Source organism: Myotis myotis, unplaced genomic scaffold (genome assembly GCF_014108235.1).
Source record: "Myotis myotis isolate mMyoMyo1 unplaced genomic scaffold, mMyoMyo1.p scaffold_m19_p_4, whole genome shotgun sequence".
Taxonomy (NCBI): Eukaryota; Metazoa; Chordata; class Mammalia; order Chiroptera; family Vespertilionidae; genus Myotis; species Myotis myotis.
This window is the reverse complement of record NW_023416346.1, coordinates 52,615,835-52,629,490: the sequence shown is the minus strand read 5'-3', so window position 1 is coordinate 52,629,490 and position 13,656 is coordinate 52,615,835. Positions and strand designations below refer to the sequence as shown.

The 13,656-nt window shown below is 39.7% G+C and overlaps 2 protein-coding genes across 6 annotated transcripts in view; one reads left to right on the top strand and one right to left on the bottom strand.

The window, feature by feature from the left end:
• COL4A5 (collagen type IV alpha 5 chain) overlaps positions 1 to 13,656 on the top strand; it is a 328,420-nt gene that overhangs the window by 49,043 nt on the left and 265,721 nt on the right. The window lies entirely within an intron of this gene.
• Positions 12,050 to 12,608, bottom strand: LOC118654375 (ubiquitin-conjugating enzyme E2 N-like). The gene is given in 1 exon segment (XM_036305699.1): positions 12,050 to 12,608. A coding segment is annotated over 1 exon segment (459 nt). The 3' UTR covers positions 12,050 to 12,149.

Below are 13,656 nucleotides of genomic sequence, written 5' to 3'. Positions count from 1 at the left end.
ACCAATGAAATACCTGCAACTGTAAATTCAGGAGAGTCAACCAATGAAATACCTGCAACTGTAACAGTTGGATAACCAAGAGGCTTTTTCTGGTTATGCACCATACAAATAGGCATTCATAGGCCCAAGAATGATAATCATCACAGACAAAGATAAATTCTTTTGGGCATAAACTACTTTTGTTAAGGTGGCACTGTTAATGGACAGATGGGATTTTTTAAATAGGTTTTTATTGATTTCAGAGAGAGGAAGAGGTGAGAGGGAGAGAGAGAGAGAAATGTTAATATCTCTGCAGGCCCCCTACTGGGGATCGAGCCCCAAACCAGGGCATGTGCCCTGACCTGGAATGGAACCATGACCTCCTGCTTTATAGGTTGATGCTCAACCACTGAGCCACACTGGCCAGGCCAGATGGGAGTTTTTGATTACAAATCCTTAGTCTGAAAGTTTGCCCCCTCCCCTTAGCAATGGCCTGGGAGATACAGATGATGGCTTTATTTTTCTAGGCCAATGCCATCAAAAAGAAAGAAAAGAAGGAAGGTTTTTATGTTTAGATAAAGTATGAAATCTTGATGCATCATCTTAGGTGGAAGCAGTACACATCAAAGTCAGCTACTACTCTTCCTCATCAATCTGATTTATAGATCTCCATGGGACCAGATCTCAGGCAAAGCCTTCTTTAACTTTGAGCACTGTATCCAAGGCTCAATGCTTTCTAGTTTTGTAGCAGTGTCAGTGATCAGGAGTACTTGATAAGGTCTTTTCCAATGGGCCTTAAGTACTGTCTTTCCCTGATGATGCTTCCAGAATACCCAGTCAGCATGCTCTTGGTTGTGACCAACAGGATCCTTTGAATTGGGACCTAGAAAAGCTTCTTTATCTTGAGTATAAGAAATTAAAGACTTAAGATAGCTGGCCATTCTAGCATGAGCGAACAAGGGATTAACAGAAGGCTGCATACCAATAAACATTGCTTTATCTGTAACAATCTTGTGTGAGGTAAGTTTGTTTTCCAAAGGGGGTACTGTGAACAGACTATAAATAATACCTTATGCCAGGCAGAGTCAGTAGTTTTAGAAACTTTAGAGATTCAAGATTGAGGATCCCATTAATTCTCCCACCCTTGCCTGATGATTGAAGATCATTAAGACAATGATGATTCCAAAAAGTTTGCAAGGTTTCTATTAAAGCTCATATGATTTTTCCAGTGAAGTGGTTGCCTTGATCACTGGAGATTGTGGAAAGTATACCCTGAGTGGGAAACTTATTTTCTAACAATTTCTTTGCCTCTGTGAGGGCATCAGCCTTGCGGCAGGGGAAGGCTTCAACCCATGTGGAAAACATACATACAATAACAAGAGCATATCGATAACCCATACTAAGGGCAGTTGAATGAAGTCCAGCCACAGGTGTTCAAAAGGTCCAGATGTATGAGACCTGAGGCCTTTGGGAACAAAAATAGTTTTTTCAGGATTATGTACCTGACAGGTCAGGCATTGCTGGTAGACTGTTTTTGTAATTTTATAGAAGTCTCCCCACCAATATCAATTCATCATTTGAGTCATCTTGAATGAACTACAGTGGGTGAAGGAATGCAAAAACAAAAAATGGGCTTTGCCAGGAGCTTGAGAGAATGAAGCAACCATGTTAGGTTTCCCATAGACTCAACTGTTCATTTAATTTACAGCCATTGTGTACCCATCTTAATTTCTCTGATTCAGAAATTAACACATTGTCATGCTAAAAGGACATCAGGAAGGCAAAGTCTGGCAATGAGGAATTTTTTTTTTTTTTTTTGCAGAAGCAGGATTAAGCTCATTCACATATCCTACAATTGTTACAGATTCTGTTGCTGCTGCCTTTGCATGAAAGTCAGCTAGAACATTTCCCTCATAATCAAATTTAGTTCTTTTAGTGGGAGCTTCAGTTTTGATGACAGCAATTTCAGAAGGTAAGATAATCGCAGTAAGAAGATTGTTTACATGTTGCCCATTTTTGATTGAGGTCCCAGAGGACTTAAGAAACCAACTTCTCCCATAATATTCCAGAATCATGGAACACCCCAAAGATACAACTGCTATCAGTATCAATATTTAGTTTGTTCTTTGGATAACTGGCATGCTATTGTAAGAGAGTGAAGCTTTGCTTGCTGAGCTGATTTAGCTTGTTGAAGTTTTCTTCTTTAAGTATGTAAGTCATATTGGGTATTAATAGCAAAACCAGCTTGTAAATTCCCTATTCCATTTCTACAGTATGACCCATCAACAAGCAAGATTAAATCAGACTTAGTTGAAAGGGTGTCTTGTAAATCAGGATGTAGTGTTCCGAAATGGGACATTATAACCTCAGTCATGGTGCTAGCCTTTGGGTAGAGGTAGTAATGTAGCAGGATTAAGGATATCAGCATTTAAGAAGGATTTCATAGGAAGTTAGTCTACTTTCAGAGAGATGTTGACTAAATTCAGAGTTAAGATGACTTTGGACAGATTGTGGAGTTTGCACATTTCCCAGGGTGAAATTGGCTGAGGTGTCCACTAACTTTGCAGCTTCCCTTATAGCCTTAAAACACCTGGGATAGGCACAACCAAATGAATCAAGTTGTATGCTACCATAGGTAACAACCATGTTTATTACCATGGTTGTTCTTCTATGAGCATTCCCAGGGCATGGATATTCCCTTCCTGCACAAATGGAGTAAAAGGCTTTGAATAATTAGGTAGCCCTAAGATGGGTGGTTCTTGCAGTGATTGTTTTATTTTTTATTCTTTAAAGTATTACAAATAGTAGTATATATGTCTCCTTTTTTCACCCATTGACCTCCCCCCGGCCTCCCCTAACCCCCAGCACATGCCTTCACCGCCCCAAGTGTCTGTGTCCATTGGTTGTCCTTATATGCATGCATACAAGTCCTTCAGTTGATCTCTTACACCCCCAACCCTCCCCTGCCTTCCCACTGTAGTTTGACAGTCTGTTAGATGCTTCTTTGTCTCTGTATCTATTTTTGTTCATCAGTTTATGATGTTTATTATATTCCACAAATGAGTGAGATCATGTGATATTTATCTTTCTCTGACTGGCTTATTTTGCTTAGCATAATGCTCTCCAGTTCCATCCATGCTGTTGCAAATGGTAAGAATTCCTTCTTTTCTACCACAGCGTAGTATTCCATTGTGTAGATGTACCACAGTTTTCTAATCCACTCATCTACTGATGGGCATTTAGGCTGTTTCCAAATCTTAGCTATTGTAAATTGTGCTGCTATGAACATAGGGGTGCATATATCCTTCATTATTGGTGTTTCTGGTTTCTTGGGATATATTCCTAGAAGTGGGATTACTGGGTCAAATGGCAGTTCCATTTTTAATTTTTTTAGGAAATGCCATACTGTTTTCCACAGTGGCTGCATCAGCCTGCAATCCCACCAACAGTGCAAGAGGGATCCTTTTTCTCTGCATCCTCTCCAGCACTTGTCGTTTGTTGATGTGTTGGTGATAGCCATTCTGACAGGTGTGAGATGGTACCTCATTGTTGTTTTAATTTGCATCTCTAGGATGATTAGTGACTTTGAGCATGTTTTCATATGGCTCTTGACCTTCTGTATGTCCTCTTTCAAAAAGGGTCTATTTAGGTCCTTTGCCCATTTTAAAAAATATATATTTTTATTGATTTCAGAGAGGAGGAGAGAGAGAGAGAGAGATAGAAACATTAATGATGAGAGAGAATCATTGACTGGCTGCCTCCTGCACACCCCCCACTGGGGATTGAGCCTGCCACCCAGCCATGTGCCCGTGACCAGAATCGAACCCGGGACCCTTCAGTCTACAGGTGGACGCTCTATCCACTGAGCCAAACAAGCTAGGGCCCTTTTTCCATTTTTTGATTGGATTGCTTATCTTCCTTTTGTTAAGTTGTATGAGTTCCCTGTAAATGTTGGAGATTAAACCCTTATTGGAGATAACATTGGTAAATATATTCTCTCATACTGTGGACTTTCTTGTTGTTTTGTTGATGGTTTCTTTTGCTGTGCAGAAGCTTTTTATTTTGATACTAGTCGCCCAGTGCACGAAATTCGTGCACATTAAAAGGGAATTAATTAGTGGAGATATTTTAATATTGCTATTTGCCCATTCTTTATAATATAAGTGTGAGAGATGAAAGGAAATTAGTAAAATGTATATGAAAATAATATATAAATTTATTAATAAATAAACAGTAACAAAAGGATATAACAACAACAGAGGCAAGATATAAAAATGACAAAAACATGATATGAAAACAACAAAAACATGATATGAAAACAACCAAAACATGTTATAATAAGAACAGTGATGCAAACAATGACTGGTAAAGTGATTAAATTTATTATAATATATCCCTGTACACCACATTAAGAGTGAAAACACTTTCAGAGTGCTTGACTAATTTCCCTTGTGATGAAGTATTTAGAACTTTAACTGTAAGTCACATGCTCTTCAAACTCAAGAGAAAGCAACATGTAACTGACCATGTGTGAAAATGGGTTCAGGTAGGAATATGCCTACTCTGTCTAGAGTTTGTCCTTGTGATTTATTAATAGTCATCACAAATGCTGGCATCATGGGAAACCATCATTGAATCAATTTAAATAGGAGGCCAGTGTCAGATGGGGACAAATTAATTCTTGGAATCAGAATAACCTCTCCCTCTGCAGATCCTGTTAATACTTCAGCTTCGATAATGTTAGGTCTCAATCTTTTGATAATAAATCTGGTACCATTACAAAGACCCCATTTATTATTGAGATTTCTCAATAGCATGATGATTGCACCCACTTTCAATTTTAATTTATGACACGGCATTCCCGAAGGAGTAATACTATTAAGAAATTCGATGGGAAAATTTTCTCTTTCAGCATCATCTGTGGAATCAATGGAATCATCACTCAAACATGTGTGAAAATCTCCATCGAGTATATCCAAAATTTCTTCATTTAATTTTTGAACATGCCCATTTTTTGGACAAAGAATTGCACGTTTAGATATATTTTTAATATTATCTATAGAGATAGTATTTCCAAAGGTAGCTTCAATAATAGATCCATTACAAATCATTTCACAGGGGATTTCAATAATATCCATTCCTAAATGAAAACTGCTATCAAGTTTGCCATCTCCAAGTTTTACTAACCATCCACTATAAGCAGAATCCTCTGATCTCATATTTGTTGTAAGAGACAACATTCTGAAACATCCCCAAACATTGCAGTACTTTAAATTTGTTTGTACTATGGCCGATCACATAGCATGTGGTACAATACTGAGACATTTTTGAAATCCCCTCCAAGAAGAACTTTCTCATGAAATACAACATTCAGACTCATAATTTCTCTTAGTAATCGGTCTATGGCGTTTATAGCATGACTGGATGCCCTGGTGTATTCATCAATAATGAGAAGTTGGGCCTTTTTAATAGTTTTAGCAACTTCACTCTTTATATTGAGTCTAGAAATTGAAGTGTCATTTATTGGAATCGGTAATTTATATTGGGAATGAAAGGTGCTTCCACCGAGAAGTAAATGTGCAGCAATTCCTGTAGACACTGTGGGTAAAACAGTACCACCATGACCTCTAATATAATGTATTAAAACTTTATACAGATATGCAGGTGAATAGGATTCCTAGCTGGCTGGCCCCTGAGAGCTGGCCACCTGTCGATTCCATGAGGAATGGGGCTCCCGCCTCCCTCCTGTCAGGGTCCGGGGTGCAGGTGAATGGGATTCCTGGCTGGCAGGCCTCTGACAGCAAGCTATCCAACAGCAGATTCTGTGAGGAATGGGGCTGCCTCCTCCCTACTGCCAGGGTCTGGTTTGAAGGCTGGCCGTGCCCCCTGTTGGGCCAGACCCAGAGTTCTACCATGCTGTGGCCTCTGCCTCAGCAACCCAGGACTGACTGCTGCTGGGTGCTCTTGGCACTCCGAGGGTGGGTTCTTCCCTCAGGCCTCGCAGGAAAAAGCTTGGGGAGGGTGCAGCCCTTAGCAAGGCAACCCAGAACTCAGTACTTCTATGCTCCACTCCGAGGGTGGGTTCCTGCCTGAAACCTCTCCCTGAGGGCAGGTTCCTGCCTGAAACTTTGCCCTCTGGGAAACAGCTGGGAGAGGGCGCAGGACTGACTTCCTTCCAGTTGGTCAAGCTTTGGGATGTGATGCTACACCAGGGTTTTTATATAAGTAGATAGTCCCATTTGTTTATTTTCTCCTTAGTTTCCATTGCCCTAGGAGTTGTATCAGTAAAGATATTGCTATGACAAATGTCTGCTATTTTGCTGCATATGGCTTCTTCTAAGATTTGTATGATTTCTTGTCTTACATTTAAGTCCTTTATCCAGTTTGAGTTTACTTTTGTGTATGGTGTAAGTTGGTGGTCTAGTTTCATTTTTTTTTTTTTTGCATGTATCTGTCCAATTTTCCCAACACCATTTATTAAAAAAGAGACTGTCTTGACTCCATTGTATGCTCTTGCCTCCTTTGTCAAATGTTAATTGAGCATAATGGCTTGGGGTCAATTTCTTGGTTCTCTGTTCTATTCCAATGGGCTATATGTCTATTCCTGTGCCAGTACCATGCAGTTTTGAGAATAGTGGCTTTGTAGTATAGCTTGATATCAGATATTGTGATCCCTCCAACTTTGTTCTTCTTTCTCATGATTGCTGAAGCTATTTGGGGTCTTTTTTTATTCCACATGAATTTTTGGAGAGTTTGTTCTAGGTCTTTGAAGTATGCTGTTGGTATTCTAGTGGGGTTTTCATTGAATTTATAGATTGCTTTGGGTAGTATGAACATTTTAATGATGTTGATTCTACCAATCTATGAACATGGTATATTTTTCCATTTGTTTATGTCTTCCTCTATCTCTTCTTTCAGCATCCTATAATTTTCTGAGTACAGGTCCTTTACCTACTTTGTTAAACTTATTCCTAGGTATCTTAATTTTTTTGTTGCAATGATAAATGGGATTTTTTGTTTGTTTGTTTCTCTTTCTGTGAGAAACAAAGTTCATTATTGATGTATAAAAAAGCCATAGAATTCTGGGTGTTAATTTTGTTACATTGGGTCCTCTCTCTTTGCTTCTTGGTGAGCCTGGGTGTTAATCCTGCTACATTGCTGAATTCGTTTATTAAATCTAATAGTTTTTTGACGGAGTCTTTAGGGTTTTCTATGTACAATATGGTGTCATCTGTTAATAATGACAATTTTATTTCTTTTCCAATTTGGATGCCTGTTATTTCTTCTTCTTGTCTGATCATTGTGGCTGATACCTCCAGTACTATGTTGAACATAAGTGGTGAGAGTGGACATCCCTGTCTTTTTCCTATTCTTAGAGGAAATGGCTTTAGGTTTTGCCCATTGAGTATGATGTTGGCTGAAGGTTTGTCATATATAGCTTTTATTACGTTGAGGTATGATCCCTCTATTCCCTCCTTGCTGATAGTTATTATCAAGAAAGAGTGCTGGATTTTGTCAAGTGCTTTTTCTGTATCCATGGACATGATTATATGATTTTATCTCTCAGTATGTTTATGTGATGTATCATATTTATTGACTTGCGGATATTATACCATCCTTGTATCCCCGGAATAAATCCCACTTGGTCATGGTGTATGATCTTTCTAATGTAATGCTAGGTTTGATTTGCTAGAATTTTATTGAGAATTTTGGCGTTTATGTTCATGAAGGGTATTGGCCTGTAATTCTCTTTCTTTTTATTGTCTTTATCTGATTTTCAGAATAGGGTAATGATGGCTTCATAGAAAGAGCTTGGAAGTGTTCCTTCCTCTTGAATTTTTTGGTATAGTCTGAGGAAGATAGGTTTTAGTTCTTTGAATGTTTGAAAAAACTCCCCTGTGAAGCCATCTGGTCCAGGATTTTTGTATGTTGGAAGTTTTTTGATTACTGCTTCAATTTCCTCCATAGTTACCGGCTTATTTAGATTTTTTGATCCTTCCTGGTTGAGTTTTGGAAGGTCATATTTTTCTAGGAATATGTCCATTTCTTCGAGGTTGACAAGTTTGTTGGAATACTAGAGTTGCTCATAGTATTTTTTTTATGATTCTTCACATTTCTGTGGGGTCTATTGTTATTTTGCCTCTTTCATTTCTGATTTTGTTTATTTGGGTCCTATCTCTTGGCTTCTTGGTGAGCCTGGGTAGAGGTTCATCAATTTTGTTTGTCCTTTCAAAGAACCAGCTCTTGGTTTCATTGATCTTTTGTATTGTTTTTTGGTCTCTATGTCATTTATTTCCACTCTGATCTTTATTATCCTTCTGCTCACTCTGGGATTTTCTTGTTGCTCTCTTTCTAATTCTTCAAGTTGCAGAGTTAGATGGTTTATTAACAGTTTTTCTTTTCTTTTTTTTTTTTTTTGAGGTCAGTCTGTAATGCTATGAGCTTCCCTCTCAGGACTGCTTTCACTGTGTCCCATATATTTTGGATTGTTGTGTTTTCATTGTCTTTTGTTTCCAGGATGTGTTTTATTTCTTATTTGATCTCCTTGGTAACCCAATCATTGTTTAATAGTATGCTATTCAGCCTCCAAGTGTTAGAATTTTTAAAAAATATTTTTATTGCTTTCAGAAAGGAAGGGAGAGGGAGAGAGAGATAGAAGCTTCAATGAGAGAGAATCATTGATTGGCTGCTTTCTGCACACTCCAAGGATCTAGCCTGCAACCTGGGCATGTACCATTGACCAGAATTAAACCTGGGACCCTGCAGTCCCCAGGTTGATGCTCTATCCACTGAGAAAAACTGGCTCAGGCTAAGTGTTTACATTTTTGTGATTTTTTATTGTAGTTGATTTCTAATCTTATGCCATTGTGATCTGAAAAGATGCTCGATATGATTTCAATCTTCTTAAATTTGGAGAAATTTTGCCTGTGTCCTAATATGTAGTCTGTCTTTGAAAATGTCCCATGTGCGCTTGAGAAGAATGTATATTCTGTAGCTTTGGGGTGGAATGTTCTGAAGAAGTCGATTAAGTCCATCTGATATAGTGAGTCGTTTAGGATTGCTGTTTCTTTGCTGATTTTCTAGAGGATTTATCCAGTGATGTTAATGGTGTATTAAAGTCTCCTACTATGATTAGATTGCTGTCAATCTCTCCCTTGATATCTTCCAGAAGTTTTGTTTGTTTGTTTGTTTGTTTTTTATGTATTTTGTTGCTCCTGCATTGGGTGCATATATGTTTACCAGAGTTATATCCTCTTGTTGTATTGATCCCTTTAGAATTCTGAAGTGGCCTTTCTTGTCTCTTGTTATGGTCTTCACCTTGAGGTCTATTTTGTCAGATATAAGTATTGCTACCCCAGCTTTTTTTTCATTTACATTTGCCTGAAAGATATTTTTCCATCCCTTCACTTTCAGTGTGTGAGAGCCCCTTGTTCTGAGATGGGTCTCTTGTAGACAGCATATATATGGGTTATGTTTTCTTATCCATTCAGTCACCCGATGTGTTTTGATTGGAGCATTTAAACCATTTGCATTTAATGTTATTATCGATAGGTACTTGTTTGTAGCCATTTCTATTCTTTATGCCTGTGTTCATTCCTCCCTTTCCATTCTTTTTAAAGCATTCCCTTTAGCATATATTGTATTGCTGGCTTGGTAGTGATAAACTCCCTTAGTCTTTTTTTTGTCTGCGAAGCTCCTAATTTCCGCTTCAATTTTTATTGATAGCCTATTACTGAATTTCAAATTAAAGAATAAAAGGAGCTCTCTTAGCAAATACTAGAGGGATAATATAAGAACAAGTAACTGAGACATTCTCAAATTAAGAAGCCTTTCTGATGACACTTATGTAAACTGGCAGCCTGAGATTTGTTCATTGGGTCTATAAGGAAGACTCAAATATCTCAGCAAACCCCAAATGCTTATCAAATTGGTGTTTCCTAATAACACCCATCAGTGATTACATGAAGTTTTCAGACAAGAACTAAGAAAAGAGTCATAACCCAAATGCCTGTCACAAATGTACAACATGGGGAAATCCTAAACGAAGTCAGTAACACTGCTGCTTTGCTGGGACTCTCATATACAGTAATTTTCAAACATTGTGGCAAGACACCAATGCTCATTTAGCTAATTAGACAACACAAAAACATTTATTTCAAATTTAAAGGGGTAAAAAATGTTAAGATATGGACGTTTTATGCATGCTCAGGGCCAACTTAAAAATACTCCATTCAGTGACATCATAACACAAATTTGCATCAGTGAAAAGAAACTGGCATATTCCATCTCTTACCATTCAACTTGTCAGATGGTGAAGGACAAAACAGAACATTTCACCAGTTTTAATTTTTAAATATGATTGTCACATTGGGATAATGAAATAAACACAGTAAAATAAACTGTACCAAGGCAAAGTAGAATAACAAAAAATATTTTACTAAAACATAAGATTTACAGAATTTTCCAGATAAGCCATACAAAATGGTCACAAGCTTTTCTTGAAGTGGGGATTCTACATTTGACAGAAAAGTCACAGTATTATTTGTGAGGGTCATGGTGCTGTTTAATGTTCCCATTTTGGTTCAAACAATCAAGCTTGTTCACTTACAGCATCTAAATAAAGTTAGACTTGGCTAGAGAGCATATTTGAAAGAACTGACTAGCTGCTTTTAACCAATGCAATTAGATCACCATAAAAAGGGGGAAAGGAGCCCATAAAATAAAAATTAAACTACTTACCCCCTCAAAAAAAACACAAAAAAACACCTATATCCCTGCAGCTAACCCTGACAACTACCTTCATTCACAGTGCTTTATACTTAAACCATGATGGGGGGAAATGAATAAAAGCAGAGAGGGGTCACTGCTTTTAAATGTTTCACAACAGTCCAGATGGTACTTTTAGCCTCTGCTCATCCTATCTAATAAAGAGGAAATATGCAAATTGACCATCATGCCACAACAAGATGGCTGCACCCACAATGGTGGCAGGGATTCTGTAACCCAAGATGGCTGCGCCCACAGCAGAGGCAGGAATCCCATAACATAAGATGGCTGCACCCACAGAAGAGGGAGAGATTCTGTAACACAAGATGGCTGTGCCCACTGTGGAGGCCAAGTTCCCATAACGAGCCTTAACAAGCAATCAGCAGGGACATGAGGCTGTGTGGCACTGGGCCAGGGCAGGGGACCTGAGGCTGTGCACCCCCGCCTGATGGGGCTTGACAGGGGACCTCAGGCCACACACACCCCACCCCGGTGCCAGGTAAGGAGACCTCAGGCCCTGTTACCCACCCTGGTGCTGGACCCTGGGATCTGGGGTTGCACCCCCTGCCCAGTGGGGCTTGACAGGGGACCTCCAGGTGCAGCCTCCACTTGGCGGGGCTGACAGGGGATATCAGGCTGCTCCCCTCACCCACAGGGCTTGATGGAGGACATCAGCCCGCTCCCCCTCTCCCCAGTGCTGGGCTGGGGGACCTCAGGCCATGCATCCTGCCCCGGCGCTAGGCCAGGGGACCTGAGGCTGTGCTCCCCACCTGGTGGGGCCTGAAGGGGGTCCTCAGTCCATGCCCCCTGGCCCTGGCCAGAAGACCTCAAAGCATGCCCCCAGGCCTGGGCCAGGTGACCTCAGGCTGTGCCCCCAGCCTGGGCAATGGGCCAGGTGACCTGAGGCAGTGCCTCCCACCTGGCGGGGCTTGACAGGGGTAGGACCGGCCGGGTCTGGATTTAGCCCAATGGGGGTGGGGCCAGAAGGTTCTGGGTCTCACATGACTTCAAGGTACACATGGGTAGGTGGGGACTTGACTCTGGTTCCCATGGCACACCCCAGACTCTGACAGGAAGAAGATTTTCATATACATTTTACTAATTTTCTTTCATCTCTGACACTTCTATTATAGAGAAAGGGCAAATCGCAATATTAGAATATTTCCTCTAATTAATTCCCTTTTAAAGTGCACGGACTTCGTTCACTGGATCACTAGTGCTTTATAACAGTGAATCAAGACAAGACATAGATTTGCTAATGTGCATTTAACCACCAAAGGACTGAAGATTTCTGGGCTTTTATTCTGTAATGTTTCTAAGACTGTGCCCATTAAATGCAAACAAAAAAGGAAGAAGTCTTGGCAGAACAGGAGAAGTGATGCACACTTGATGATCAGATCGATTTAAATATTATTCATGGCATATAGCCTAGTCCATGCTCTAGCTGTTTCTATGGCTTGGGCTTCATTGGTCTTCCCTTGTTCTGATACATCATTTGCTAATGGGTCATCTGGATTGGGAGCACTTAACAAAGCCTGGATTGATGGCAGAACTGTGTGCATCTGCAGTGCTGGGGACCACTTATCTTTCAAAATATCTAAACATATTCTTCCCAACTTGTCTACATTATGATGGTAAATTTTGATTATGAAATGTACTTACAGTGCTGCCATTGGGTATTATTCTGGAAGGAATAGTTCAAGTTTAAAAGTCCCTCCCTCAAAGGGAGAATCCTGAGGGCCAGCAATGACCACATGAAAATAACAGGCATTGTTCTCATCTGGTTCTGCTTTAATGCCAGGAACTGGTTCTGCCAGCAAATGCTGGGTTTCCTTGATAATACTGTGTGGGAGCCCGGCCATCTTGTCAGATCCCGAGTTTGGCCTCTTGTTTAGTCTCTGGCTCCACTCACCTCAGGCACGAGTCTGCAGTGATTGTTTTAGTCCAGTGGTTCTCAACCTTCTGGCCCTTTAAATACTGTTTCTCATGTTGTGAACCCCAACCATAAAATTATTTTTGTTGTTACTTCATAACTGTAATCTTGCTACTGTTATGAATCATAATGTAAATATCTGATATGCAGGATGGTCTTAGGCGACCCCTGTGAAAGGGTTGTTTGACCCCCAAAGGGGTCGTGACCCACAGGTTGAGAACCACTGTTTTAGTCATATAAGAGCCTGATCATGTTTTATCTTCTCAGGGATGTGGTTCAGGGACTGAAATTTTAGTAATTTTATTGAGCAGGGAAGCTAATAAAGAAAATTAGGAACCTATAGTCTACAATAACCAGCCAAGCCTAAAAATCTACAAAGCTGTCACTTAATTGTGTGTTTAGGAAATTTCTGGATTACCTTAATTCCTTTTGGAGACAGCTGAACTCCTTCTGAGATTATATCATGTCCTAGGTAATGAACAGTATCTAAAGATAATTGTAATTTTTCCTTAGAGATTTGTTTTCTTTTTCAGATATCTGTTGCAGTCAATAAATGGAATCTTTTATGAACACCTCTTTGGTAACTGAGCATAGCAAGAGGTCATCTACATATTGTAAAAAGGTCGATTTCCCCTGGGGAACTGGAGGATGCTTAAATCTTGGTGAAGTACTTGGGAGAAATAAGAAGGGCCCTCAGGGAACCTTTGCATAACTGCCCAGGTATACTGTCAATTGATAATGTAGCTAATGATAGGAGTGACATATGTTTAGTTCTCTGCATGTCCAAGCTAAAAACTCCATTTAATGTTGAGTTCTAGTTGTTCTTTATATATTGTGGATACCAATCTTTTATTATCCTACATAATAAAAGCCTATTATGCTAAGTGTCCAGTCATCCAGTTGGCCATTCAACCAAAGTGTAATATGCTAATGATATGCTAAGGCCGTGCAACTACTCACTATGAAGTGCACTGACC